The sequence below is a fragment of the Vigna umbellata genome, chromosome 3 (assembly GCF_029865625.1).
Source record: "Vigna umbellata cultivar VRB3 chromosome 3, Vumbellata_1.0, whole genome shotgun sequence".
In the NCBI taxonomy this organism is placed as follows: domain Eukaryota; kingdom Viridiplantae; phylum Streptophyta; class Magnoliopsida; order Fabales; family Fabaceae; genus Vigna; species Vigna umbellata.
In genome coordinates, this window is record NC_142167.1 from 55,710,750 (window position 1) to 55,734,411 (window position 23,662).

Sequence of the window (23,662 nt, forward strand, 5' to 3'; positions counted from 1 at the left end):
GAACATATGAAAATGAAGTGAAAGCAGAAAAATAATTTATTCTGCATCTACGCCATTCTGTTCCATGTTACAAATTTACAAACCCTTGGTTTGTTCCTTTACCAGAATCCAGTAACATCAAACGTTAACTCTATGTAAGATATACCATGATATACCTAGACCATCTATTCTTTCAGGTGAAGGGGTATGGATCAAAATAGGGGGAAACCTCAAGCACAAGTATCCTCACCATTTTCAAGCAAAACCCCCCAAACACCCCCTCTTCAGAAAAAAAGTGCTTATATACAGAGATATGTTATGATCATGGATGCCTAGCTAGCTGTGCATTTTTCTTTCATTTTGATCTTGTTGTACACATCACCTATACCTACCACATTTGTCATCTCATGTTGCAACATAGTGGTTTTGCTTGATGTTGCAATTTTTCCCACATGCATGTCATTTGTCTTGGTGATTGGTAATGTGCAGTGTAGTACTCTTCAACACACCCAAATTGACAGAACTTCAAGTTGTGCACATACTCTACTGCTCTTGTGCTGTTGAACTGCTCCACCCACATTCCCATGCTCACATCCTCCATTTTAAATAACTGCACCATGTTCAAATTGGTTAATTGTATCACCAACAGCCAACAACTTCCTTCGGTGTATGTCAGAATTAGTAGAAATTGAAATGTTAACAAATTCATATGCATGCATGCACAAATACACCAATGCAGAAGGCAGAGAGTGGCAGATAGAAATCAGGAATAGATGGTCAAGAAAATATGGTTTGTAAACATTGCATACTTTTAATTTGCGCTTCTCGAATTCAGATACAATGAATTGCGCAATGTCAGCTGAGACTATGTAACCTGGACCATTGGCATATATAGGATACTCTTCCTCTACCCATTCCTGAAAGTAAAGGACAAAGATAAAAAGGTCAGAAGTGCCTCCACAATTTAAAAAGATACTCAAAATTCGTGAGATGTTTTTAACAACAATAAAATGTCATAGGTTTAAAGCAAAAATACACCAGGAGACAGCAAAGAAGTCAAGGAAACAAACCAAATTCAAAAGGCATTCATATTTCAAATAAACATATAATAAAAAGAGAAAGATGATGTTGCAGAGAAAAGAACACAGAAGGCTGATAATTCAGACTAGGATGGTAAGCGGGAACGGCTACACAGTGTTGGTGTTGAACAGTTGAAAGAAGCAAAGGGGACTTACAAGTTTTTCTTAGATTCTAAAAAGGGAGAGAGATCTCAACTTTGCCCCTAACAGTCTCCCAAAATCATGCTGTTTAAGCAAAAACTGGATTTCTGAAAGTTTACTCTGGCGCTGCTATGGCTGCCATTAGAAAATAGATATTTACTCAAACTTTGGAGTCAGTCCATAGCAACTCCAATGCTGCTATAGAATAGTGTGCTATAGATAACTATGCCACTAATAAACTTATTTTAGCTAAAAGGGGAAAAATGAGCACCAGTATTAATACACTCAAATAAAAGAGAGATATTTTTATTTAAAAAAACAGTAAACCTACAACCAGTAATGAAAAGTTCAAATTCTGCTACACACAGACCACGCTGCAACATTTCATGATAATTACAGAATAAACACACAGTAACAAAGGTGAACTGCATTTGATAGTTTTATTTATAAACAGATTTCAAAATAAGGATGCAGACTTCAAAGGCAATTTATATGAAAATTGTACCTCATAAGTTACAGCCCATTTTCCGTAGCGAAGAGGCCTGTGGTGGTAATTCATATTTCCCATGTAGAGACTTCTATCAGTTAGAGCTTGTCTTACATCATTTACTATAGAATCCACTCTGACAAATGTGTCATCATCACACTTCATGATATACTTAGCAGCCACTGTATTAATCTGCAAGAAGCATATTCAATAACAGTAAATGATTATGCAAGCTAAAAGAGGATAAAATATCAAAATGTGTATATAAATAAGCAATATTCAACTCCTCTCCCATCATCACTCACCCCATATTCACAGATAGCTATGGTCTTCAACACAACAAGGTCATAATGATCCATGTATGGGACTATAATAATATCATTGAAATACTCTGCTTCTTTCTTTATGTCCACATTTATATCCTTCCTTGCATGCTATCATATGAAACACCAAAAAAAAGTAAGATAAAAAACACTATGATAGTATTTTTATCATTATTTGGGTGTAGATGATGCAGTGGACTTTACCAAGGCTACAAAAAATCGAGCCACAACATTTGAAGATTTTATTAGCTTGTGCTGCATCCAGGACTTCCTCACAGCCATCCGTTCAGCAAAATGATTTCCAGCAGAAAGAATACCGATGAAAAGATCCACATTCACATTGTGAAGTGGAGGAGCTTTCCACTGAGGAAGCAATTCAAGATGCATCTGTGGAGCAAAGCTAGGATGTGATGTAGGTAAGGAAGCAGCAAATATAGAGTGCACATCAACATCCCCATTTATGGATAGTCCAGTCGCATCTTCAAGAGCAAATCCCTGTGAAATGTGAATATAACACAAACATGTAACATATCCATGCATTTGTACATACAGAAGGAGATAAGATTGTGTACCCACCGTGCGATAGGGAAAGGATGTCACATGCCTTCCATCCACACTAACATGGTAACCTTCCAAGCCAGCACTTATGGTGAGAACAAATAACTTACCCTCTGCAAAAGGATATGGCCAGTCAATTGTCACCTTCTTTTTTCGTCCTATCAATCTGTTTAGCCACCATGTTGCCTTCCACTCTTCAGAACGATTGTTGTCATCCCGAATCCACTTTTCACATTTTACATGTCCATCAACTTCACAAAAATAACAAATTTTCAGCAAAGACAAACAATGTCCCTGAAAACAAGACTACCGCAGTAAAAAAAGAAAAAGCAAGCATGCATGCATGCAATTTGTCCACATTCACACATAAGAATGAAATAGACAATTACAGAATGAAAATATTCTAGTTCTTCTCTTTCAAAATTTAAATTCAGGTCAGGCTTTCCTCAGTCATCAAAGACAACAGCAACTAACGTCTTAGTTTACTAGGGAAAGTTAGCTACATTTTGTCATTCTGTTCATTTCAAGACCAGGTCAAAATAGTCAAACTGACATAATTTGGCTCGATAGTTTAACAAAGAACAGATGGGATCAAAACTAAGGTCTTTTTGTTATTCCCAACTCAAAGCACAGACAGTCCCCACTCCAAAATCAACTCCAATGAACAAGAGTGTCTCCATTGTCAAAAACACAAGCCATCCCACCATGTGAGGTGGGCTACATGGATTCCCCAATGCCATTTGTCTCAGTTAAAAACCAAGTCAGGATAGTCAACCTTCAATAATATAGCAAAACACAATGCTCAATAATGTAAAAAGATAGGATCACATCTAAGCTGGTTTCTTTTTTCCATCAGACCCCATTTTATAACCAATTCTCGAACCAGAGTGCCCCCATTGTCATTACAATGAAAAGCCCCAAAATTCTCTTCATAAACCCCAAATTTGGCAAACTCCGCATCCCAACACGCACATTATCAGAGTGGAACTTCAATTCTGATCAGAGATCAACACCCAAAACATGAACAACAACACTACACCTAACTTTTCTCCTATCCTATAAATTCAATTCAATTAACAGACGAATGATGGTAATAAAATAAGAACGCGTTAAAAAGCCTTAGAACATCACTCACCAGTTTCCTCATCCGCTCGAGACTTCCACCCCTCACACCTGAGAGCAGAACCCCACTGCATCCTGTAGCAAGTATTCTGCTCAATCACAGGCCTCCCACTCCAATCCCCTCTCAGCCTCGGATTGAAATGCAGAATCCTCGGCGGTTCCTCTTTGTCCACAGCCTTCAATCCCTGCAACTCCATCATGAACTGCGACACCATCACCGCCTCACCACCGTCCCTCACAACCGCTATCTTAGGGTCCCTCTCCGCATGCGCCCACCGCGGCGTCCCCACCACCGTCACGTGCGACCAGAGCGTCAGTCCACACGGCAGCACCATCACCCCTTTCCCCCGAAACTCCGCCCCGGAAACCGAAACCGAATTCGGGCACGAGTCCGACCCGTTTTCAACCGTCACCTTTGCAAAGCTCTTCACTTTCCCACTCACCACATCCCCCCAGAGCTTCTCCCCAGAGACCCATGCGTGCCGCGCCACCTTGTGCAGCTCCGAACCCTCCGAGAAGCTCCGGTTGAACCTCAAGGAGGAAACTTTCTCCAACTTCAACCCCCTGGGCCCGGGAATTTGTACCCCATGTTTCGGTTCTTCAAGCAAGAGCGGCATGGACATGGGTAATGCGTCGGTGAGAAAAACAGCGCCATTATCGGAACCCAACCCGGCTCTGAAAGCGAGAGGAATTTCGAAGCTCATGAAGAGCAAGTAAAAGAGCATCACCACCATGAAAATCTGAAGCAGTGTGAGCCTGTTGGGTAGCACAAAAAGGTCTACTTTACTGCCCCTCTTCATTTTTTTGGACCCAGAAGAACAGAACCAATGGAGTTCCCTTTCTGAAAGCTTGTAAACCCTAAGGAAGAGAGAACGGAAGCTGGAGAGGGAAGAAAGTGGAAAAGCCTTCGTCTTGTATCAATCACATGAGTGTAAATGCTGAAAACAGGGGAAATGAATGAATAAATGAATCAGTGAAAAGCTTTAGTTATGTTGTGTAAAGTTTTTATTTGTTATTTATATTATTAAAGATAATAATAATAACAATAACGTTATGGCATAGAAAGTAAAGGTGAAGGAGATCACAGTGGCTCTTATGGCAGCGTGCTGGTGGAGGTTGGCCTTGTTCATTAGTTCAGTTTGGAAGCTGAAAACGACATCGTCAGAAGGAAAAGTGGGGCCACACCACACAGCAACGTAATGCGGACATGGAATGCACATTTCATAATCAGAATCTTTTGTACCCATTGTAGTAAATCAAAATTAATTCTATTTGATTTTCTACATCTCTCGTAAGATGAAAAACTGAAAATGATTAATTAATTACTTTAATGTAATAACTCATATAAGAAACACCTAATTAAATTTAAATCTCTTCCATAAAATATTTCATTGGTAAAGTTATTTATTTTATAAAATACTCTCAACTTTGTTGTTAAGTGAAATGATGTGACTAAACACAACATCATGAATTTAATCAATAATAAAAAGGGTTTAAAACCATAATTATTTTTATAAAAATTTATATTATTTTATTTTTAAATTAAATATTAAAATAAAAGTCAAATCAACTATATGTGTATACAAAATAAATAATGTAATTTGAAAAGGATAATTAAAGGTTTAGATGTGATTTGATAAGAATAATTAAAAATTTTAATTTTAATTCATTTTAGCATGATAATTTATTATATTCGATATTGTAAAATCAAATAATCATTTTATAACTTGGTTAAAAATTAATTAAAAAATATAAATCTTTTATTTTTATATAAATATACATAAGTAATATAATAATGTAAGGAAATAACTAGATCAGTTTGATTAACAACAAAATCAAACTCAAAAAACATAACTAAAAAGTATACCAATTTGAAAATATATATATATATATATATATATATATATATATATATATATATATATATATATATATATATATAACATGAACACTTTGAATTTGAATTTAAAAAAATTGTGTTCGAAAACATAACATTGTTTGAAATACAAAATTCCTTAAACTGAGACCTGAAACTTTGCTTTCATCAAATATACTAGAAATAAAAATGGTTGATTAAGTATGGCATGAAACTTTGCTTTCATGAAATAGCCGCAAAGGAAAGAAGACATGTGGTGATGAACCACACACCGCGTTCTCCGATTGCCACCACTTGGGTCGGTGGTCAACTTTTCGTCTTTCTCACGGAATATTCCCTCTTCCTTCATATAAAATATAATATTTTTTAACAAATAAAAAATATATATTCTAAAGAAACTCTTACTAAAGAATATACTTGTATTTCTATATCTACCATTTAGATAGTGTCCAATTTACTATTGAGTTAAATATATGTTTGGTTCCTTAGTGAAAATTAGAATTAGTTCTTCTTCAAAATTTTGGCCTAATTTAGTCCCCAAACTTTAGAAATGTGTGAATTTAGTCCTTTTAACTAAATTTTGTTAGGTTTATTTGATGTTTCAAGTGCGTTTCATGATAGTATTTGAGTTGTTTGTACTGTTTGACACATTTTTGTTTCAATGTTAACTCAGAAATGCGTCCGAAACATCAAATAAAGTTAACAAAATTTGGTTAAAATGATTAAATTCACACATTTCTAATGTTTGGAAACTAAATTAATCCAATGTTTTGAAAAATGATTAATTTTAATTTTCACTTAAAGTTAAGGGATAAAAAACATATTTAACTCTTTACTATTTATGTTATTATTATTTCCATTCACAACTCTTTTATTATATGACATATAAGACTTTCTCACCGTTTGGAGAAGAGTAACTACGAGACTCTCATACTTTAATTACACATATATTTAATATCGATACCTTTCAATATTTTACGTGGAAGAAAAGAAAATGAAAGATGGAATTAATAGGTTTGGTTTGAAAGAAGAGGTGGCGTGGATGTTTTTGTTTGATTTGCATTGGATTGTTACATGGCTTGGTTCTTATGTAAAAAAGGAAATGTTTACTTGTAGAGTTTTCATAGTATACACGTGTTGAATACTACAGAATTTCAAGAAAATAAATAACTTGGTTAAAGAAAGGTTAAAAATTTCAACAATACTATTAATGATATATTTAATATTTGACTTAATAATATTATTTTTCCTCATATTTATAGCAATCATTTAATGCTTTTTTATTTATTTTTTACTAAATATATTTTCTATATTTTTTTAAAATAATAATGTGATTTTTTCTATTGTTAAAAATGAAAAATTTAATATAACAAAATGTAAGAACCTAGAAATTTGGATTTAAAAGAGTGGATTTAAGTATTAGACTAATATAACCAGATTTTTTTTAATATAAATAGATTTTTAAAACAAATCTGGTTCATTAGTCTACTTCCACTATCTCTAAAACTCCAAGTTCTTCAAAATTCTCTGCCTTCTCTCTACCACATCTCTGTCTTCTCTCTTCCATTTCTCTTCACTGAGCCATTGGATCTCCGTTCAGGTGGTGCCCAAGCATCCACAACGTAGAAACCTTCAAAACCAACCGATCAGTTTTGGGTCTTAGTCGAGTAAGTGACTCTATCCAATTCTTCTTTGTTCTTGAACTGGAACATGCAACCTTTGCTGGTTGCATGCGTCTTGTGTTTTCCCTTTTCTGTTCTGTGCTAAATTTTGAGCTCTAAGAGCTGTTTCCATCACCATTTCGGTGGTTGTAGGGCACTATTTAGGGTCTTCACCAAGTAGGGTACTGTGGAAGCGGGGTTGTGAGCTGGGTTGTTCAACTCTAAGGTAAGGGAAGCTATAAATCCTTCTTTATAATTAGTTGTATGTATGTGTATATACTGAGATATGTATTATTTCTGCCGCTTGGTTTGCATCTTAAGTTTTGAGTAGATGGAATGATATGTATTGGAATGTGCATCTGTGAATCTGTGAACTGATGCTTGAGAATTGATTGGGATGTGATTTTGAACTGAAATTGAATATTTTAGATGAAGGAATCTGCTATGAGAGCTTAGGTGTATATTGAGGGAATTTGATAGTGTTTTAGGCTATTTTAGAAGAAGTAGGATAGTGAATTTGAGAGTTAGTGCTCTAAGGATCTTGTGGTCTGTTGGGGTAGTCTTAGCAAGTGAGACACGTGCGAGGGCCCTGAGGCGGATGGTTTGCTCCGAAAAAGTCGTGGTAAGAGTTAGTTGGATGTCGTGTCGGCGTTACTTGGTTGCGGCGACTAACAAGGACGAAAAAAAACGTAAAAAATAAGAGAACGTCAAAAAAAGAGGTGCAACACGAGGACTTCCCAGGAGGTCACCCATCCTAGTACTACTCTCGCCCAAGCACGCTTGACAGCGGAGTCCTGATGGGATCCAGTGCATTAGTGCTGGTATGATCGCACCTGCCAAGTATCGCACGATCAATGTATATATGGCTTCGGCAGCGTGTATAGGTTTTAACACTTGGTGAGACGCGTGCGAGGGCCCTGAGGCGGATGGTTTGCTCCGAAAAAGTTGTGGTAAGAGTTAGTTGGATGTCGTGTCGGCGTTACTTGGTTGCGGCGACTAACAAGGACGAAAATAAAACGTAAAAAAGAAACGAACGTCAAAAAAAGAGGTGCAACACGAGGACTTCCCAGGAGGTCACCCATCCTAGAACTACTCTCGCCCAAGCACGCTTAACTGCGGAGTTCTGATGGGATCCGGTGCATTAGTGCTGGTATGATCGCACCTGCCAAGTATCGCACGATCAATGTATGTATGGCTTCGGCAGCGTGTATAGGTTTTAACACTTGGTGAGACGCGTGCGAGGGCCCTGAGGTGGATGGTTTTCTCCGAAAAAGTCGTGGTAAGAGTTAGTTGGATGTCGTGTCGGCGTTACTTGGTTGCGGCGACTAACAAGGACGAAATAAAACGTAAAAAAGAAACGAACGTCAAAAAAAGAGGTGCAACACGAGGACTTCCCAGGAGGTCACCCATCCTAGTACTACTCTCGCCCAAGCACGCTTAACTGCGGAGTTCTGATGGGATCCGGTGCATTAGTGCTGGTATGATCGCACCTGCCAAGTATCGCACGATCAATGTATGTATGGCTTCGGCAGCGTGTATAGGTTTTAACACTTGGTGAGACGCGTGCGAGGGCCCTGAGGTGGATGGTTTTCTCCGAAAAAGTCGTGGTAAGAGTTAGTTGGATGTCGTGTCGGCGTTACTTGGTTGCGACGACTAACAAGGACGAAAAAAAAACGTAAAAAAGAAACGAACGTCAAAAAAAGAGGTGCAACACGAGGACTTCCCAGGAGGTCACCCATCCTAGTACTACTCTCGCCCAAGCACGCTTAACTGCGGAGTTCTGATGGGATCCGGTGCATTAGTGCTGGTATGATCGAACCTGCCAAGTATCGCACGATCAATGTATGTATGGCTTCGGCAGCGTGTATAGGTTTTAACACTTGGTGAGACGCGTGCGAGGGCCCTGAGGTGGATGGTTTTCTCCGAAAAAGTCGTGGTAAGAGTTAGTTGGATGTCGTGTCGGCGTTACTTGGTTGCGGCGACTAACAAGGACGAAAATAAAACGTAAAAAAGAAACGAACGTCAAAAAAAGAGGTGCAACACGAGGACTTCCCAGGAGGTCACCCATCCTAGTACTACTCTCGCCCAAGCACGCTTAACTGCGGAGTTCTGATGGGATCCGGTGCATTAGTGCTGGTATGATCGCACCTGCCAAGTATCGCACGATCAATGTATGTATGGCTTCGGCAGCGTGTATAGGTTTTAACACTTGGTGAGACGCGTGCGAGGGCCCTGAGGTGGATGGTTTTCTCCGAAAAAGTCGTGGTAAGAGTTAGTTGGATGTCGTGTCGGCGTTACTTGGTTGCGGACGACTAACAAGGACGAAAAAAAAACGTAAAAAAGAAACGAACGTCAAAAAAAGAGGTGCAACACGAGGACTTCCCAGGAGGTCACCCATCCTAGTACTACTCTCGCCCAAGCACGCTTAACTGCGGAGTTCTGATGGGATCCGGTGCATTAGTGCTGGTATGATCGCACCTGCCAAGTATCGCACGATCAATGTATGTATGGCTTCGGCAGCGTGTATAGGTTTTAACACTTGGTGAGACGCGTGCGAGGGCCCTGAGGTGGATGGTTTTCTCCGAAAAAGTCGTGGTAAGAGTTAGTTGGATGTCGTGTCGGCGTTACTTGGTTGCGGCGACTAACAAGGACGAAAATAAAACGTAAAAAAGAAACGAACGTCAAAAAAAGAGGTGCAACACGAGGACTTCCCAGGAGGTCACCCATCCTAGTACTACTCTCGCCCAAGCACGCTTAACTGCGGAGTTCTGATGGGATCCGGTGCATTAGTGCTGGTATGATCGCACCTGCCAAGTATCGCACGATCAATGTATGTATGGCTTCGGCAGCGTGTATAGGTTTTAACACTTGGTGAGACGCGTGCGAGGGCCCTGAGGTGGATGGTTTTCTCCGAAAAAGTCGTGGTAAGAGTTAGTTGGATGTCGTGTCGGCGTTACTTGGTTGCGGCGACTAACAAGGACGAAAAAAAACGTAAAAAAGAAACGAACGTCAAAAAAAGAGGTGCAACACGAGGACTTCCCAGGAGGTCACCCATCCTAGTACTACTCTCGCCCAAGCACGCTTAACTGCGGAGTTCTGATGGGATCCGGTGCATTAGTGCTGGTATGATCGCACCTGCCAAGTATCGCACGATCAATGTATGTATGGCTTCGGCAGCGTGTATAGGTTTTAACACTTGGTGAGACGCGTGCGAGGGCCCTGAGGTGGATGGTTTTCTCCGAAAAAGTCGTGGTAAGAGTTAGTTGGATGTCGTGTCGGCGTTACTTGGTTGCGGCGACTAACAAGGACGAAAATAAAACGTAAAAAAGAAACGAACGTCAAAAAAAGAGGTGCAACACGAGGACTTCCCAGGAGGTCACCCATCCTAGTACTACTCTCGCCCAAGCACGCTTAACTGCGGAGTTCTGATGGGATCCGGTGCATTAGTGCTGGTATGATCGCACCTGCCAAGTATCGCACGATCAATGTATGTATGGCTTCGGCAGCGTGTATAGGTTTTAACACTTGGTGAGACGCGTGCGAGGGCCCTGAGGTGGATGGTTTTCTCCGAAAAAGTCGTGGTAAGAGTTAGTTGGATGTCGTGTCGGCGTTACTTGGTTGCGGCGACTAACAAGGACGAAAAAAAAACGTAAAAAAGAAACGAACGTCAAAAAAAGAGGTGCAACACGAGGACTTCCCAGGAGGTCACCCATCCTAGTACTACTCTCGCCCAAGCACGCTTAACTGCGGAGTTCTGATGGGATCCGGTGCATTAGTGCTGGTATGATCGCACCTGCCAAGTATCGCACGATCAATGTATGTATGGCTTCGGCAGCGTGTATAGGTTTTAACACTTGGTGAGACGCGTGCGAGGGCCCTGAGGTGGATGGTTTTCTCCGAAAAAGTCGTGGTAAGAGTTAGTTGGATGTCGTGTCGGCGTTACTTGGTTGCGGCGACTAACAAGGACGAAAATAAAACGTAAAAAAGAAACGAACGTCAAAAAAAGAGGTGCAACACGAGGACTTCCCAGGAGGTCACCCATCCTAGTACTACTCTCGCCCAAGCACGCTTAACTGCGGAGTTCTGATGGGATCCGGTGCATTAGTGCTGGTATGATCGCACCTGCCAAGTATCGCACGATCAATGTATGTATGGCTTCGGCAGCGTGTATAGGTTTTAACACTTGGTGAGACGCGTGCGAGGGCCCTGAGGTGGATGGTTTTCTCCGAAAAAGTCGTGGTAAGAGTTAGTTGGATGTCGTGTCGGCGTTACTTGGTTGCGGCGACTAACAAGGACGAAAATAAAACGTAAAAAAGAAACGAACGTCAAAAAAAGAGGTGCAACACGAGGACTTCCCAGGAGGTCACCCATCCTAGTACTACTCTCGCCCAAGCACGCTTAACTGCGGAGTTCTGATGGGATCCGGTGCATTAGTGCTGGTATGATCGCACCTGCCAAGTATCGCACGATCAATGTATGTATGGCTTCGGCAGCGTGTATAGGTTTTAACACTTGGTGAGACGCGTGCGAGGGCCCTGAGGTGGATGGTTTTCTCCGAAAAAGTCGTGGTAAGAGTTAGTTGGATGTCGTGTCGGCGTTACTTGGTTGCGGCGACTAACAAGGACGAAAATAAAACGTAAAAAAGAAACGAACGTCAAAAAAAGAGGTGCAACACGAGGACTTCCCAGGAGGTCACCCATCCTAGTACTACTCTCGCCCAAGCACGCTTAACTGCGGAGTTCTGATGGGATCCGGTGCATTAGTGCTGGTATGATCGCACCTGCCAAGTATCGCACGATCAATGTATGTATGGCTTCGGCAGCGTGTATAGGTTTTAACACTTGGTGAGACGCGTGCGAGGGCCCTGAGGTGGATGGTTTTCTCCGAAAAAGTCGTGGTAAGAGTTAGTTGGATGTCGTGTCGGCGTTACTTGGTTGCGGCGACTAACAAGGACGAAAATAAAACGTAAAAAAGAAACGAACGTCAAAAAAAGAGGTGCAACACGAGGACTTCCCAGGAGGTCACCCATCCTAGTACTACTCTCGCCCAAGCACGCTTAACTGCGGAGTTCTGATGGGATCCGGTGCATTAGTGCTGGTATGATCGCACCTGCCAAGTATCGCACGATCAATGTATGTATGGCTTCGGCAGCGTGTATAGGTTTTAACACTTGGTGAGACGCGTGCGAGGGCCCTGAGGTGGATGGTTTTCTCCGAAAAAGTCGTGGTAAGAGTTAGTTGGATGTCGTGTCGGCGTTACTTGGTTGCGGCGACTAACAAGGACGAAAATAAAACGTAAAAAAGAAACGAACGTCAAAAAAAGAGGTGCAACACGAGGACTTCCCAGGAGGTCACCCATCCTAGTACTACTCTCGCCCAAGCACGCTTAACTGCGGAGTTCTGATGGGATCCGGTGCATTAGTGCTGGTATGATCGCACCTGCCAAGTATCGCACGATCAATGTATGTATGGCTTCGGCAGCGTGTATAGGTTTTAACACTTGGTGAGACGCGTGCGAGGGCCCTGAGGTGGATGGTTTTCTCCGAAAAAGTCGTGGTAAGAGTTAGTTGGATGTCGTGTCGGCGTTACTTGGTTGCGGCGACTAACAAGGACGAAAATAAAACGTAAAAAAGAAACGAACGTCAAAAAAAGAGGTGCAACACGAGGACTTCCCAGGAGGTCACCCATCCTAGTACTACTCTCGCCCAAGCACGCTTAACTGCGGAGTTCTGATGGGATCCGGTGCATTAGTGCTGGTATGATCGCACCTGCCAAGTATCGCACGATCAATGTATGTATGGCTTCGGCAGCGTGTATAGGTTTTAACACTTGGTGAGACGCGTGCGAGGGCCCTGAGGTGGATGGTTTTCTCCGAAAAAGTCGTGGTAAGAGTTAGTTGGATGTCGTGTCGGCGTTACTTGGTTGCGGCGACTAACAAGGACGAAAATAAAACGTAAAAAAGAAACGAACGTCAAAAAAAGAGGTGCAACACGAGGACTTCCCAGGAGGTCACCCATCCTAGTACTACTCTCGCCCAAGCACGCTTAACTGCGGAGTTCTGATGGGATCCGGTGCATTAGTGCTGGTATGATCGCACCTGCCAAGTATCGCACGATCAATGTATGTATGGCTTCGGCAGCGTGTATAGGTTTTAACACTTGGTGAGACGCGTGCGAGGGCCCTGAGGTGGATGGTTTTCTCCGAAAAAGTCGTGGTAAGAGTTAGTTGGATGTCGTGTCGGCGTTACTTGGTTGCGGCGACTAACAAGGACGAAAATAAAACGTAAAAAAGAAACGAACGTCAAAAAAAGAGGTGCAACACGAGGACTTCCCAGGAGGTCACCCATCCTAGTACTACTCTCGCCCAAGCACGCTTAACTGCGGAGTTCTGATGGGATCCGGTGCATTAGTGCTGGTATGATCGCACCTGCCAAGTATCGCACGATCAATGTATGTATGGCTTCGGCAGCGTGTATAGGTTTTAACACTTGGTGAGACGCGTGCGAGGGCCCTGAGGTGGATGGTTTTCTCCGAAAAAGTCGTGGTAAGAGTTAGTTGGATGTCGTGTCGGCGTTACTTGGTTGCGGCGACTAACAAGGACGAAAATAAAACGTAAAAAAGAAACGAACGTCAAAAAAAGAGGTGCAACACGAGGACTTCCCAGGAGGTCACCCATCCTAGTACTACTCTCGCCCAAGCACGCTTAACTGCGGAGTTCTGATGGGATCCGGTGCATTAGTGCTGGTATGATCGCACCTGCCAAGTATCGCACGATCAATGTATGTATGGCTTCGGCAGCGTGTATAGGTTTTAACACTTGGTGAGACGCGTGCGAGGGCCCTGAGGTGGATGGTTTTCTCCGAAAAAGTCGTGGTAAGAGTTAGTTGGATGTCGTGTCGGCGTTACTTGGTTGCGGCGACTAACAAGGACGAAAATAAAACGTAAAAAAGAAACGAACGTCAAAAAAAGAGGTGCAACACGAGGACTTCCCAGGAGGTCACCCATCCTAGTACTACTCTCGCCCAAGCACGCTTAACTGCGGAGTTCTGATGGGATCCGGTGCATTAGTGCTGGTATGATCGCACCTGCCAAGTATCGCACGATCAATGTATGTATGGCTTCGGCAGCGTGTATAGGTTTTAACACTTGGTGAGACGCGTGCGAGGGCCCTGAGGTGGATGGTTTTCTCCGAAAAAGTCGTGGTAAGAGTTAGTTGGATGTCGTGTCGGCGTTACTTGGTTGCGGCGACTAACAAGGACGAAAATAAAACGTAAAAAAGAAACGAACGTCAAAAAAAGAGGTGCAACACGAGGACTTCCCAGGAGGTCACCCATCCTAGTACTACTCTCGCCCAAGCACGCTTAACTGCGGAGTTCTGATGGGATCCGGTGCATTAGTGCTGGTATGATCGCACCTGCCAAGTATCGCACGATCAATGTATGTATGGCTTCGGCAGCGTGTATAGGTTTTAACACTTGGTGAGACGCGTGCGAGGGCCCTGAGGTGGATGGTTTTCTCCGAAAAAGTCGTGGTAAGAGTTAGTTGGATGTCGTGTCGGCGTTACTTGGTTGCGGCGACTAACAAGGACGAAAATAAAACGTAAAAAAGAAACGAACGTCAAAAAAAGAGGTGCAACACGAGGACTTCCCAGGAGGTCACCCATCCTAGTACTACTCTCGCCCAAGCACGCTTAACTGCGGAGTTCTGATGGGATCCGGTGCATTAGTGCTGGTATGATCGCACCTGCCAAGTATCGCACGATCAATGTATGTATGGCTTCGGCAGCGTGTATAGGTTTTAACACTTGGTGAGACGCGTGCGAGGGCCCTGAGGTGGATGGTTTTCTCCGAAAAAGTCGTGGTAAGAGTTAGTTGGATGTCGTGTCGGCGTTACTTGGTTGCGGCGACTAACAAGGACGAAAATAAAACGTAAAAAAGAAACGAACGTCAAAAAAAGAGGTGCAACACGAGGACTTCCCAGGAGGTCACCCATCCTAGTACTACTCTCGCCCAAGCACGCTTAACTGCGGAGTTCTGATGGGATCCGGTGCATTAGTGCTGGTATGATCGCACCTGCCAAGTATCGCACGATCAATGTATGTATGGCTTCGGCAGCGTGTATAGGTTTTAACACTTGGTGAGACGCGTGCGAGGGCCCTGAGGTGGATGGTTTTCTCCGAAAAAGTCGTGGTAAGAGTTAGTTGGATGTCGTGTCGGCGTTACTTGGTTGCGGCGACTAACAAGGACGAAAATAAAACGTAAAAAAGAAACGAACGTCAAAAAAAGAGGTGCAACACGAGGACTTCCCAGGAGGTCACCCATCCTAGTACTACTCTCGCCCAAGCACGCTTAACTGCGGAGTTCTGATGGGATCCGGTGCATTAGTGCTGGTATGATCGCACCTGCCAAGTATCGCACGATCAATGTATGTATGGCTTCGGCAGCGTGTATAGGTTTTAACACTTGGTGAGACGCGTGCGAGGGCCCTGAGGTGGATGGTTTTCTCCGAAAAAGTCGTGGTAAGAGTTAGTTGGATGTCGTGTCGGCGTTACTTGGTTGCGGCGACTAACAAGGACGAAAATAAAACGTAAAAAAGAAACGAACGTCAAAAAAAGAGGTGCAACACGAGGACTTCCCAGGAGGTCACCCATCCTAGTACTACTCTCGCCCAAGCACGCTTAACTGCGGAGTTCTGATGGGATCCGGTGCATTAGTGCTGGTATGATCGCACCTGCCAAGTATCGCACGATCAATGTATGTATGGCTTCGGCAGCGTGTATAGGTTTTAACACTTGGTGAGACGCGTGCGAGGGCCCTGAGGTGGATGGTTTTCTCCGAAAAAGTCGTGGTAAGAGTTAGTTGGATGTCGTGTCGGCGTTACTTGGTTGCGGCGACTAACAAGGACGAAAATAAAACGTAAAAAAGAAACGAACGTCAAAAAAAGAGGTGCAACACGAGGACTTCCCAGGAGGTCACCCATCCTAGTACTACTCTCGCCCAAGCACGCTTAACTGCGGAGTTCTGATGGGATCCGGTGCATTAGTGCTGGTATGATCGCACCTGCCAAGTATCGCACGATCAATGTATGTATGGCTTCGGCAGCGTGTATAGGTTTTAACACTTGGTGAGACGCGTGCGAGGGCCCTGAGGTGGATGGTTTTCTCCGAAAAAGTCGTGGTAAGAGTTAGTTGGATGTCGTGTCGGCGTTACTTGGTTGCGGCGACTAACAAGGACGAAAATAAAACGTAAAAAAGAAACGAACGTCAAAAAAAGAGGTGCAACACGAGGACTTCCCAGGAGGTCACCCATCCTAGTACTACTCTCGCCCAAGCACGCTTAACTGCGGAGTTCTGATGGGATCCGGTGCATTAGTGCTGGTATGATCGCACCTGCCAAGTATCGCACGATCAATGTATGTATGGCTTCGGCAGCGTGTATAGGTTTTAACACTTGGTGAGACGCGTGCGAGGGCCCTGAGGTGGATGGTTTTCTCCGAAAAAGTCGTGGTAAGAGTTAGTTGGATGTCGTGTCGGCGTTACTTGGTTGCGGCGACTAACAAGGACGAAAATAAAACGTAAAAAAGAAACGAACGTCAAAAAAAGAGGTGCAACACGAGGACTTCCCAGGAGGTCACCCATCCTAGTACTACTCTCGCCCAAGCACGCTTAACTGCGGAGTTCTGATGGGATCCGGTGCATTAGTGCTGGTATGATCGCACCTGCCAAGTATCGCACGATCAATGTATGTATGGCTTCGGCAGCGTGTATAGGTTTTAACACTTGGTGAGACGCGTGCGAGGGCCCTGAGGTGGATGGTTTTCTCCGAAAAAGTCGTGGTAAGAGTTAGTTGGATGTCGTGTCGGCGTTACTTGGTTGCGGCGACTAACAAGGACGAAAATAAAACGTAAAAAAGAAACGAACGTCAAAAAAAGAGGTGCAACACGAGGACTTCCCAGGAGGTCACCCATCCTAGTACTACTCTCGCCCAAGCACGCTTAACTGCGGAGTTCTGATGGGATCCGGTGCATTAGTGCTGGTATGATCGCACCTGCCAAGTATCGCACGATCAATGTATGTATGGCTTCGGCAGCGTGTATAGGTTTTAACACTTGGTGAGACGCGTGCGAGGGCCCTGAGGTGGATGGTTTTCTCCGAAAAAGTCGTGGTAAGAGTTAGTTGGATGTCGTGTCGGCGTTACTTGGTTGCGGCGACTAACAAGGACGAAAATAAAACGTAAAAAAGAAACGAACGTCAAAAAAAGAGGTGCAACACGAGGACTTCCCAGGAGGTCACCCATCCTAGTACTACTCTCGCCCAAGCACGCTTAACTGCGGAGTTCTGATGGGATCCGGTGCATTAGTGCTGGTATGATCGCACCTGCCAAGTATCGCACGATCAATGTATGTATGGCTTCGGCAGCGTGTATAGGTTTTAACACTTGGTGAGACGCGTGCGAGGGCCCTGAGGTGGATGGTTTTCTCCGAAAAAGTCGTGGTAAGAGTTAGTTGGATGTCGTGTCGGCGTTACTTGGTTGCGGCGACTAACAAGGACGAAAATAAAACGTAAAAAAGAAACGAACGTCAAAAAAAGAGGTGCAACACGAGGACTTCCCAGGAGGTCACCCATCCTAGTACTACTCTCGCCCAAGCACGCTTAACTGCGGAGTTCTGATGGGATCCGGTGCATTAGTGCTGGTATGATCGCACCTGCCAAGTATCGCACGATCAATGTATGTATGGCTTCGGCAGCGTGTATAGGTTTTAACACTTGGTGAGACGCGTGCGAGGGCCCTGAGGTGGATGGTTTTCTCCGAAAAAGTCGTGGTAAGAGTTAGTTGGATGTCGTGTCGGCGTTACTTGGTTGCGGCGACTAACAAGGACGAAAATAAAACGTAAAAAAGAAACGAACGTCAAAAAAAGAGGTGCAACACGAGGACTTCCCAGGAGGTCACCCATCCTAGTACTACTCTCGCCCAAGCACGCTTAACTGCGGAGTTCTGATGGGATCCGGTGCATTAGTGCTGGTATGATCGCACCTGCCAAGTATCGCACGATCAATGTATGTATGGCTTCGGCAGCGTGTATAGGTTTTAACACTTGGTGAGACGCGTGCGAGGGCCCTGAGGTGGATGGTTTTCTCCGAAAAAGTCGTGGTAAGAGTTAGTTGGATGTCGTGTCGGCGTTACTTGGTTGCGGCGACTAACAAGGACGAAAATAAAACGTAAAAAAGAAACGAACGTCAAAAAAAGAGGTGCAACACGAGGACTTCCCAGGAGGTCACCCATCCTAGTACTACTCTCGCCCAAGCACGCTTAACTGCGGAGTTCTGATGGGATCCGGTGCATTAGTGCTGGTATGATCGCACCTGCCAAGTATCGCACGATCAATGTATGTATGGCTTCGGCAGCGTGTATAGGTTTTAACACTTGGTGAGACGCGTGCGAGGGCCCTGAGGTGGATGGTTTTCTCCGAAAAAGTCGTGGTAAGAGTTAGTTGGATGTCGTGTCGGCGTTACTTGGTTGCGGCGACTAACAAGGACGAAAATAAAACGTAAAAAAGAAACGAACGTCAAAAAAAGAGGTGCAACACGAGGACTTCCCAGGAGGTCACCCATCCTAGTACTACTCTCGCCCAAGCACGCTTAACTGCGGAGTTCTGATGGGATCCGGTGCATTAGTGCTGGTATGATCGCACCTGCCAAGTATCGCACGATCAATGTATGTATGGCTTCGGCAGCGTGTATAGGTTTTAACACTTGGTGAGACGCGTGCGAGGGCCCTGAGGTGGATGGTTTTCTCCGAAAAAGTCGTGGTAAGAGTTAGTTGGATGTCGTGTCGGCGTTACTTGGTTGCGGCGACTAACAAGGACGAAAATAAAACGTAAAAAAGAAACGAACGTCAAAAAAAGAGGTGCAACACGAGGACTTCCCAGGAGGTCACCCATCCTAGTACTACTCTCGCCCAAGCACGCTTAACTGCGGAGTTCTGATGGGATCCGGTGCATTAGTGCTGGTATGATCGCACCTGCCAAGTATCGCACGATCAATGTATGTATGGCTTCGGCAGCGTGTATAGGTTTTAACACTTGGTGAGACGCGTGCGAGGGCCCTGAGGTGGATGGTTTTCTCCGAAAAAGTCGTGGTAAGAGTTAGTTGGATGTCGTGTCGGCGTTACTTGGTTGCGGCGACTAACAAGGACGAAAATAAAACGTAAAAAAGAAACGAACGTCAAAAAAAGAGGTGCAACACGAGGACTTCCCAGGAGGTCACCCATCCTAGTACTACTCTCGCCCAAGCACGCTTAACTGCGGAGTTCTGATGGGATCCGGTGCATTAGTGCTGGTATGATCGCACCTGCCAAGTATCGCACGATCAATGTATGTATGGCTTCGGCAGCGTGTATAGGTTTTAACACTTGGTGAGACGCGTGCGAGGGCCCTGAGGTGGATGGTTTTCTCCGAAAAAGTCGTGGTAAGAGTTAGTTGGATGTCGTGTCGGCGTTACTTGGTTGCGGCGACTAACAAGGACGAAAATAAAACGTAAAAAAGAAACGAACGTCAAAAAAAGAGGTGCAACACGAGGACTTCCCAGGAGGTCACCCATCCTAGTACTACTCTCGCCCAAGCACGCTTAACTGCGGAGTTCTGATGGGATCCGGTGCATTAGTGCTGGTATGATCGCACCTGCCAAGTATCGCACGATCAATGTATGTATGGCTTCGGCAGCGTGTATAGGTTTTAACACTTGGTGAGACGCGTGCGAGGGCCCTGAGGTGGATGGTTTTCTCCGAAAAAGTCGTGGTAAGAGTTAGTTGGATGTCGTGTCGGCGTTACTTGGTTGCGGCGACTAACAAGGACGAAAATAAAACGTAAAAAAGAAACGAACGTCAAAAAAAGAGGTGCAACACGAGGACTTCCCAGGAGGTCACCCATCCTAGTACTACTCTCGCCCAAGCACGCTTAACTGCGGAGTTCTGATGGGATCCGGTGCATTAGTGCTGGTATGATCGCACCTGCCAAGTATCGCACGATCAATGTATGTATGGCTTCGGCAGCGTGTATAGGTTTTAACACTTGGTGAGACGCGTGCGAGGGCCCTGAGGTGGATGGTTTTCTCCGAAAAAGTCGTGGTAAGAGTTAGTTGGATGTCGTGTCGGCGTTACTTGGTTGCGGCGACTAACAAGGACGAAAATAAAACGTAAAAAAGAAACGAACGTCAAAAAAAGAGGTGCAACACGAGGACTTCCCAGGAGGTCACCCATCCTAGTACTACTCTCGCCCAAGCACGCTTAACTGCGGAGTTCTGATGGGATCCGGTGCATTAGTGCTGGTATGATCGCACCTGCCAAGTATCGCACGATCAATGTATGTATGGCTTCGGCAGCGTGTATAGGTTTTAACACTTGGTGAGACGCGTGCGAGGGCCCTGAGGTGGATGGTTTTCTCCGAAAAAGTCGTGGTAAGAGTTAGTTGGATGTCGTGTCGGCGTTACTTGGTTGCGGCGACTAACAAGGACGAAAATAAAACGTAAAAAAGAAACGAACGTCAAAAAAAGAGGTGCAACACGAGGACTTCCCAGGAGGTCACCCATCCTAGTACTACTCTCGCCCAAGCACGCTTAACTGCGGAGTTCTGATGGGATCCGGTGCATTAGTGCTGGTATGATCGCACCTGCCAAGTATCGCACGATCAATGTATGTATGGCTTCGGCAGCGTGTATAGGTTTTAACACTTGGTGAGACGCGTGCGAGGGCCCTGAGGTGGATGGTTTTCTCCGAAAAAGTCGTGGTAAGAGTTAGTTGGATGTCGTGTCGGCGTTACTTGGTTGCGGCGACTAACAAGGACGAAAATAAAACGTAAAAAAGAAACGAACGTCAAAAAAAGAGGTGCAACACGAGGACTTCCCAGGAGGTCACCCATCCTAGTACTACTCTCGCCCAAGCACGCTTAACTGCGGAGTTCTGATGGGATCCGGTGCATTAGTGCTGGTATGATCGCACCTGCCAAGTATCGCACGATCAATGTATGTATGGCTTCGGCAGCGTGTATAGGTTTTAACACTTGGTGAGACGCGTGCGAGGGCCCTGAGGTGGATGGTTTTCTCCGAAAAAGTCGTGGTAAGAGTTAGTTGGATGTCGTGTCGGCGTTACTTGGTTGCGGCGACTAACAAGGACGAAAATAAAACGTAAAAAAGAAACGAACGTCAAAAAAAGAGGTGCAACACGAGGACTTCCCAGGAGGTCACCCATCCTAGTACTACTCTCGCCCAAGCACGCTTAACTGCGGAGTTCTGATGGGATCCGGTGCATTAGTGCTGGTATGATCGCACCTGCCAAGTATCGCACGATCAATGTATGTATGGCTTCGGCAGCGTGTATAGGTTTTAACACTTGGTGAGACGCGTGCGAGGGCCCTGAGGTGGATGGTTTTCTCCGAAAAAGTCGTGGTAAGAGTTAGTTGGATGTCGTGTCGGCGTTACTTGGTTGCGGCGACTAACAAGGACGAAAATAAAACGTAAAAAAGAAACGAACGTCAAAAAAAGAGGTGCAACACGAGGACTTCCCAGGAGGTCACCCATCCTAGTACTACTCTCGCCCAAGCACGCTTAACTGCGGAGTTCTGATGGGATCCGGTGCATTAGTGCTGGTATGATCGCACCTGCCAAGTATCGCACGATCAATGTATGTATGGCTTCGGCAGCGTGTATAGGTTTTAACACTTGGTGAGACGCGTGCGAGGGCCCTGAGGTGGATGGTTTTCTCCGAAAAAGTCGTGGTAAGAGTTAGTTGGATGTCGTGTCGGCGTTACTTGGTTGCGGCGACTAACAAGGACGAAAATAAAACGTAAAAAAGAAACGAACGTCAAAAAAAGAGGTGCAACACGAGGACTTCCCAGGAGGTCACCCATCCTAGTACTACTCTCGCCCAAGCACGCTTAACTGCGGAGTTCTGATGGGATCCGGTGCATTAGTGCTGGTATGATCGCACCTGCCAAGTATCGCACGATCAATGTATGTATGGCTTCGGCAGCGTGTATAGGTTTTAACACTTGGTGAGACGCGTGCGAGGGCCCTGAGGTGGATGGTTTTCTCCGAAAAAGTCGTGGTAAGAGTTAGTTGGATGTCGTGTCGGCGTTACTTGGTTGCGGCGACTAACAAGGACGAAAATAAAACGTAAAAAAGAAACGAACGTCAAAAAAAGAGGTGCAACACGAGGACTTCCCAGGAGGTCACCCATCCTAGTACTACTCTCGCCCAAGCACGCTTAACTGCGGAGTTCTGATGGGATCCGGTGCATTAGTGCTGGTATGATCGCACCTGCCAAGTATCGCACGATCAATGTATGTATGGCTTCGGCAGCGTGTATAGGTTTTAACACTTGGTGAGACGCGTGCGAGGGCCCTGAGGTGGATGGTTTTCTCCGAAAAAGTCGTGGTAAGAGTTAGTTGGATGTCGTGTCGGCGTTACGTTGGTTGCGGCGACTAACAAGGACGAAAATAAAACGTAAAAAAGAAACGAACGTCAAAAAAAGAGGTGCAACACGAGGACTTCCCAGGAGGTCACCCATCCTAGTACTACTCTCGCCCAAGCACGCTTAACTGCGGAGTTCTGATGGGATCCGGTGCATTAGTGCTGGTATGATCGCACCTGCCAAGTATCGCACGATCAATGTATGTATGGCTTCGGCAGCGTGTATAGGTTTTAACACTTGGTGAGACGCGTGCGAGGGCCCTGAGGTGGATGGTTTTCTCCGAAAAAGTCGTGGTAAGAGTTAGTTGGATGTCGTGTCGGCGTTACTTGGTTGCGGCGACTAACAAGGACGAAAATAAAACGTAAAAAAGAAACGAACGTCAAAAAAAGAGGTGCAACACGAGGACTTCCCAGGAGGTCACCCATCCTAGTACTACTCTCGCCCAAGCACGCTTAACTGCGGAGTTCTGATGGGATCCGGTGCATTAGTGCTGGTATGATCGCACCTGCCAAGTATCGCACGATCAATGTATGTATGGCTTCGGCAGCGTGTATAGGTTTTAACACTTGGTGAGACGCGTGCGAGGGCCCTGAGGTGGATGGTTTTCTCCGAAAAAGTCGTGGTAAGAGTTAGTTGGATGTCGTGTCGGCGTTACTTGGTTGCGGCGACTAACAAGGACGAAAATAAAACGTAAAAAAGAAACGAACGTCAAAAAAAGAGGTGCAACACGAGGACTTCCCAGGAGGTCACCCATCCTAGTACTACTCTCGCCCAAGCACGCTTAACTGCGGAGTTCTGATGGGATCCGGTGCATTAGTGCTGGTATGATCGCACCTGCCAAGTATCGCACGATCAATGTATGTATGGCTTCGGCAGCGTGTATAGGTTTTAACACTTGGTGAGACGCGTGCGAGGGCCCTGAGGTGGATGGTTTTCTCCGAAAAAGTCGTGGTAAGAGTTAGTTGGATGTCGTG

The 23,662-nt window shown here is 44.9% G+C and overlaps 1 protein-coding gene and 48 non-coding genes across 50 annotated transcripts; all 49 read right to left on the reverse strand.

Moving 5' to 3' along the window:
* Positions 1 to 18: 18 nt before the first annotated feature.
* On the reverse strand, positions 19 to 4,876 carry LOC124825476 (hydroxyproline O-galactosyltransferase GALT6-like). 2 transcript variants are annotated; one of them, XM_088108169.1, is made up of 8 exons: positions 4,775 to 4,876; positions 3,703 to 4,627; positions 2,586 to 2,818; positions 2,214 to 2,504; positions 1,992 to 2,120; positions 1,705 to 1,878; positions 789 to 896; positions 19 to 589 (listed from the first exon to the last, which is right to left on the reverse strand). In XM_088108169.1, the coding sequence occupies exons 2-8, from the start codon at positions 4,487 to 4,489 to the stop codon at positions 380 to 382; spliced, it is 1,932 nt and encodes a 643-aa protein (XP_087964295.1). In that variant the 5' UTR covers positions 4,490 to 4,627; positions 4,775 to 4,876; the 3' UTR covers positions 19 to 379. The 2 variants fall into 2 exon arrangements, with proteins under 2 accessions (XP_087964295.1, XP_087964294.1); XM_088108168.1 differs by lacking the exon at positions 4,775 to 4,876 and having other exon boundaries at positions 3,703 to 4,761.
* A 3,066-nt stretch (positions 4,877 to 7,942) lies between these two features.
* LOC148202988 (5S ribosomal RNA) lies at positions 7,943 to 8,061 on the reverse strand. Its single transcript, XR_015785356.1, has one exon. It is a non-coding gene; the product is annotated as a 5S ribosomal RNA (ribosomal RNA).
* A 210-nt stretch (positions 8,062 to 8,271) lies between these two features.
* On the reverse strand, positions 8,272 to 8,390 carry LOC148202989 (5S ribosomal RNA). The gene has a single exon (XR_015785354.1). It is a non-coding gene; the product is annotated as a 5S ribosomal RNA (ribosomal RNA).
* Positions 8,391 to 8,599: 209 nt separating this feature from the next.
* LOC148202990 (5S ribosomal RNA) lies at positions 8,600 to 8,718 on the reverse strand. Its single transcript, XR_015785393.1, has one exon. It is a non-coding gene; the product is annotated as a 5S ribosomal RNA (ribosomal RNA).
* A 210-nt stretch (positions 8,719 to 8,928) lies between these two features.
* On the reverse strand, positions 8,929 to 9,047 carry LOC148202991 (5S ribosomal RNA). The gene has a single exon (XR_015785355.1). It is a non-coding gene; the product is annotated as a 5S ribosomal RNA (ribosomal RNA).
* Positions 9,048 to 9,257: 210 nt separating this feature from the next.
* LOC148202992 (5S ribosomal RNA) lies at positions 9,258 to 9,376 on the reverse strand. The gene has a single exon (XR_015785394.1). It is a non-coding gene; the product is annotated as a 5S ribosomal RNA (ribosomal RNA).
* A 211-nt stretch (positions 9,377 to 9,587) lies between these two features.
* LOC148202993 (5S ribosomal RNA) lies at positions 9,588 to 9,706 on the reverse strand. Its single transcript, XR_015785395.1, has one exon. It is a non-coding gene; the product is annotated as a 5S ribosomal RNA (ribosomal RNA).
* A 210-nt stretch (positions 9,707 to 9,916) lies between these two features.
* On the reverse strand, positions 9,917 to 10,035 carry LOC148202994 (5S ribosomal RNA). Its single transcript, XR_015785397.1, has one exon. It is a non-coding gene; the product is annotated as a 5S ribosomal RNA (ribosomal RNA).
* Positions 10,036 to 10,244: 209 nt separating this feature from the next.
* LOC148202995 (5S ribosomal RNA) lies at positions 10,245 to 10,363 on the reverse strand. Its single transcript, XR_015785398.1, has one exon. It is a non-coding gene; the product is annotated as a 5S ribosomal RNA (ribosomal RNA).
* Positions 10,364 to 10,573: 210 nt separating this feature from the next.
* LOC148202996 (5S ribosomal RNA) lies at positions 10,574 to 10,692 on the reverse strand. The gene has a single exon (XR_015785399.1). It is a non-coding gene; the product is annotated as a 5S ribosomal RNA (ribosomal RNA).
* Positions 10,693 to 10,902: 210 nt separating this feature from the next.
* LOC148202997 (5S ribosomal RNA) lies at positions 10,903 to 11,021 on the reverse strand. The gene has a single exon (XR_015785400.1). It is a non-coding gene; the product is annotated as a 5S ribosomal RNA (ribosomal RNA).
* Positions 11,022 to 11,231: 210 nt separating this feature from the next.
* Positions 11,232 to 11,350, reverse strand: LOC148202998 (5S ribosomal RNA). Its single transcript, XR_015785401.1, has one exon. It is a non-coding gene; the product is annotated as a 5S ribosomal RNA (ribosomal RNA).
* A 210-nt stretch (positions 11,351 to 11,560) lies between these two features.
* Positions 11,561 to 11,679, reverse strand: LOC148202999 (5S ribosomal RNA). The gene has a single exon (XR_015785402.1). It is a non-coding gene; the product is annotated as a 5S ribosomal RNA (ribosomal RNA).
* A 210-nt stretch (positions 11,680 to 11,889) lies between these two features.
* LOC148203000 (5S ribosomal RNA) lies at positions 11,890 to 12,008 on the reverse strand. The gene has a single exon (XR_015785403.1). It is a non-coding gene; the product is annotated as a 5S ribosomal RNA (ribosomal RNA).
* A 210-nt stretch (positions 12,009 to 12,218) lies between these two features.
* LOC148203001 (5S ribosomal RNA) lies at positions 12,219 to 12,337 on the reverse strand. Its single transcript, XR_015785404.1, has one exon. It is a non-coding gene; the product is annotated as a 5S ribosomal RNA (ribosomal RNA).
* Positions 12,338 to 12,547: 210 nt separating this feature from the next.
* LOC148203002 (5S ribosomal RNA) lies at positions 12,548 to 12,666 on the reverse strand. The gene has a single exon (XR_015785405.1). It is a non-coding gene; the product is annotated as a 5S ribosomal RNA (ribosomal RNA).
* Positions 12,667 to 12,876: 210 nt separating this feature from the next.
* Positions 12,877 to 12,995, reverse strand: LOC148203003 (5S ribosomal RNA). Its single transcript, XR_015785406.1, has one exon. It is a non-coding gene; the product is annotated as a 5S ribosomal RNA (ribosomal RNA).
* A 210-nt stretch (positions 12,996 to 13,205) lies between these two features.
* Positions 13,206 to 13,324, reverse strand: LOC148203004 (5S ribosomal RNA). Its single transcript, XR_015785408.1, has one exon. It is a non-coding gene; the product is annotated as a 5S ribosomal RNA (ribosomal RNA).
* Positions 13,325 to 13,534: 210 nt separating this feature from the next.
* On the reverse strand, positions 13,535 to 13,653 carry LOC148203005 (5S ribosomal RNA). Its single transcript, XR_015785409.1, has one exon. It is a non-coding gene; the product is annotated as a 5S ribosomal RNA (ribosomal RNA).
* A 210-nt stretch (positions 13,654 to 13,863) lies between these two features.
* Positions 13,864 to 13,982, reverse strand: LOC148203006 (5S ribosomal RNA). Its single transcript, XR_015785410.1, has one exon. It is a non-coding gene; the product is annotated as a 5S ribosomal RNA (ribosomal RNA).
* A 210-nt stretch (positions 13,983 to 14,192) lies between these two features.
* LOC148203007 (5S ribosomal RNA) lies at positions 14,193 to 14,311 on the reverse strand. The gene has a single exon (XR_015785411.1). It is a non-coding gene; the product is annotated as a 5S ribosomal RNA (ribosomal RNA).
* A 210-nt stretch (positions 14,312 to 14,521) lies between these two features.
* LOC148203008 (5S ribosomal RNA) lies at positions 14,522 to 14,640 on the reverse strand. Its single transcript, XR_015785412.1, has one exon. It is a non-coding gene; the product is annotated as a 5S ribosomal RNA (ribosomal RNA).
* Positions 14,641 to 14,850: 210 nt separating this feature from the next.
* On the reverse strand, positions 14,851 to 14,969 carry LOC148203009 (5S ribosomal RNA). The gene has a single exon (XR_015785413.1). It is a non-coding gene; the product is annotated as a 5S ribosomal RNA (ribosomal RNA).
* Positions 14,970 to 15,179: 210 nt separating this feature from the next.
* LOC148203010 (5S ribosomal RNA) lies at positions 15,180 to 15,298 on the reverse strand. Its single transcript, XR_015785414.1, has one exon. It is a non-coding gene; the product is annotated as a 5S ribosomal RNA (ribosomal RNA).
* Positions 15,299 to 15,508: 210 nt separating this feature from the next.
* Positions 15,509 to 15,627, reverse strand: LOC148203011 (5S ribosomal RNA). Its single transcript, XR_015785415.1, has one exon. It is a non-coding gene; the product is annotated as a 5S ribosomal RNA (ribosomal RNA).
* Positions 15,628 to 15,837: 210 nt separating this feature from the next.
* Positions 15,838 to 15,956, reverse strand: LOC148203012 (5S ribosomal RNA). The gene has a single exon (XR_015785416.1). It is a non-coding gene; the product is annotated as a 5S ribosomal RNA (ribosomal RNA).
* A 210-nt stretch (positions 15,957 to 16,166) lies between these two features.
* LOC148203013 (5S ribosomal RNA) lies at positions 16,167 to 16,285 on the reverse strand. Its single transcript, XR_015785417.1, has one exon. It is a non-coding gene; the product is annotated as a 5S ribosomal RNA (ribosomal RNA).
* Positions 16,286 to 16,495: 210 nt separating this feature from the next.
* On the reverse strand, positions 16,496 to 16,614 carry LOC148203014 (5S ribosomal RNA). The gene has a single exon (XR_015785419.1). It is a non-coding gene; the product is annotated as a 5S ribosomal RNA (ribosomal RNA).
* A 210-nt stretch (positions 16,615 to 16,824) lies between these two features.
* LOC148203015 (5S ribosomal RNA) lies at positions 16,825 to 16,943 on the reverse strand. The gene has a single exon (XR_015785420.1). It is a non-coding gene; the product is annotated as a 5S ribosomal RNA (ribosomal RNA).
* A 210-nt stretch (positions 16,944 to 17,153) lies between these two features.
* LOC148203016 (5S ribosomal RNA) lies at positions 17,154 to 17,272 on the reverse strand. Its single transcript, XR_015785421.1, has one exon. It is a non-coding gene; the product is annotated as a 5S ribosomal RNA (ribosomal RNA).
* Positions 17,273 to 17,482: 210 nt separating this feature from the next.
* On the reverse strand, positions 17,483 to 17,601 carry LOC148203017 (5S ribosomal RNA). The gene has a single exon (XR_015785422.1). It is a non-coding gene; the product is annotated as a 5S ribosomal RNA (ribosomal RNA).
* Positions 17,602 to 17,811: 210 nt separating this feature from the next.
* On the reverse strand, positions 17,812 to 17,930 carry LOC148203018 (5S ribosomal RNA). Its single transcript, XR_015785423.1, has one exon. It is a non-coding gene; the product is annotated as a 5S ribosomal RNA (ribosomal RNA).
* Positions 17,931 to 18,140: 210 nt separating this feature from the next.
* On the reverse strand, positions 18,141 to 18,259 carry LOC148203019 (5S ribosomal RNA). Its single transcript, XR_015785337.1, has one exon. It is a non-coding gene; the product is annotated as a 5S ribosomal RNA (ribosomal RNA).
* A 210-nt stretch (positions 18,260 to 18,469) lies between these two features.
* LOC148203020 (5S ribosomal RNA) lies at positions 18,470 to 18,588 on the reverse strand. The gene has a single exon (XR_015785338.1). It is a non-coding gene; the product is annotated as a 5S ribosomal RNA (ribosomal RNA).
* A 210-nt stretch (positions 18,589 to 18,798) lies between these two features.
* Positions 18,799 to 18,917, reverse strand: LOC148203021 (5S ribosomal RNA). Its single transcript, XR_015785339.1, has one exon. It is a non-coding gene; the product is annotated as a 5S ribosomal RNA (ribosomal RNA).
* Positions 18,918 to 19,127: 210 nt separating this feature from the next.
* LOC148203022 (5S ribosomal RNA) lies at positions 19,128 to 19,246 on the reverse strand. Its single transcript, XR_015785340.1, has one exon. It is a non-coding gene; the product is annotated as a 5S ribosomal RNA (ribosomal RNA).
* A 210-nt stretch (positions 19,247 to 19,456) lies between these two features.
* On the reverse strand, positions 19,457 to 19,575 carry LOC148203023 (5S ribosomal RNA). Its single transcript, XR_015785341.1, has one exon. It is a non-coding gene; the product is annotated as a 5S ribosomal RNA (ribosomal RNA).
* Positions 19,576 to 19,785: 210 nt separating this feature from the next.
* On the reverse strand, positions 19,786 to 19,904 carry LOC148203024 (5S ribosomal RNA). The gene has a single exon (XR_015785342.1). It is a non-coding gene; the product is annotated as a 5S ribosomal RNA (ribosomal RNA).
* Positions 19,905 to 20,114: 210 nt separating this feature from the next.
* LOC148203025 (5S ribosomal RNA) lies at positions 20,115 to 20,233 on the reverse strand. Its single transcript, XR_015785343.1, has one exon. It is a non-coding gene; the product is annotated as a 5S ribosomal RNA (ribosomal RNA).
* Positions 20,234 to 20,443: 210 nt separating this feature from the next.
* On the reverse strand, positions 20,444 to 20,562 carry LOC148203026 (5S ribosomal RNA). The gene has a single exon (XR_015785344.1). It is a non-coding gene; the product is annotated as a 5S ribosomal RNA (ribosomal RNA).
* Positions 20,563 to 20,772: 210 nt separating this feature from the next.
* LOC148203027 (5S ribosomal RNA) lies at positions 20,773 to 20,891 on the reverse strand. The gene has a single exon (XR_015785345.1). It is a non-coding gene; the product is annotated as a 5S ribosomal RNA (ribosomal RNA).
* Positions 20,892 to 21,101: 210 nt separating this feature from the next.
* LOC148203028 (5S ribosomal RNA) lies at positions 21,102 to 21,220 on the reverse strand. The gene has a single exon (XR_015785346.1). It is a non-coding gene; the product is annotated as a 5S ribosomal RNA (ribosomal RNA).
* Positions 21,221 to 21,430: 210 nt separating this feature from the next.
* LOC148203029 (5S ribosomal RNA) lies at positions 21,431 to 21,549 on the reverse strand. The gene has a single exon (XR_015785347.1). It is a non-coding gene; the product is annotated as a 5S ribosomal RNA (ribosomal RNA).
* A 210-nt stretch (positions 21,550 to 21,759) lies between these two features.
* On the reverse strand, positions 21,760 to 21,878 carry LOC148203030 (5S ribosomal RNA). The gene has a single exon (XR_015785348.1). It is a non-coding gene; the product is annotated as a 5S ribosomal RNA (ribosomal RNA).
* Positions 21,879 to 22,088: 210 nt separating this feature from the next.
* LOC148203031 (5S ribosomal RNA) lies at positions 22,089 to 22,207 on the reverse strand. Its single transcript, XR_015785349.1, has one exon. It is a non-coding gene; the product is annotated as a 5S ribosomal RNA (ribosomal RNA).
* Positions 22,208 to 22,417: 210 nt separating this feature from the next.
* LOC148203032 (5S ribosomal RNA) lies at positions 22,418 to 22,536 on the reverse strand. Its single transcript, XR_015785350.1, has one exon. It is a non-coding gene; the product is annotated as a 5S ribosomal RNA (ribosomal RNA).
* Positions 22,537 to 22,747: 211 nt separating this feature from the next.
* LOC148203033 (5S ribosomal RNA) lies at positions 22,748 to 22,866 on the reverse strand. The gene has a single exon (XR_015785351.1). It is a non-coding gene; the product is annotated as a 5S ribosomal RNA (ribosomal RNA).
* A 210-nt stretch (positions 22,867 to 23,076) lies between these two features.
* Positions 23,077 to 23,195, reverse strand: LOC148203034 (5S ribosomal RNA). The gene has a single exon (XR_015785352.1). It is a non-coding gene; the product is annotated as a 5S ribosomal RNA (ribosomal RNA).
* A 210-nt stretch (positions 23,196 to 23,405) lies between these two features.
* LOC148203035 (5S ribosomal RNA) lies at positions 23,406 to 23,524 on the reverse strand. The gene has a single exon (XR_015785353.1). It is a non-coding gene; the product is annotated as a 5S ribosomal RNA (ribosomal RNA).
* Between the last annotated feature and the right edge of the window lie 138 nt (positions 23,525 to 23,662).

Coding starts and splice junctions, on each gene's coding strand:
- LOC124825476 (XM_088108169.1), bottom strand. CDS start 4,489: ATGAAGAGGGGCAGTAAAGTAGACCTTTTTGTGCTACCCAACAGGCTC. Junction 2,505..2,585: donor CATCCTTTCCCTATCGCACG/GTGGGTACACAA, acceptor CACATTTCACAG/GGATTTGCTCTTGAAGATGC. Junction 897..1,704: donor AATGGGCTGTAACTTATGAG/GTACAATTTTCA, acceptor CTTTACTTTCAG/GAATGGGTAGAGGAAGAGTA.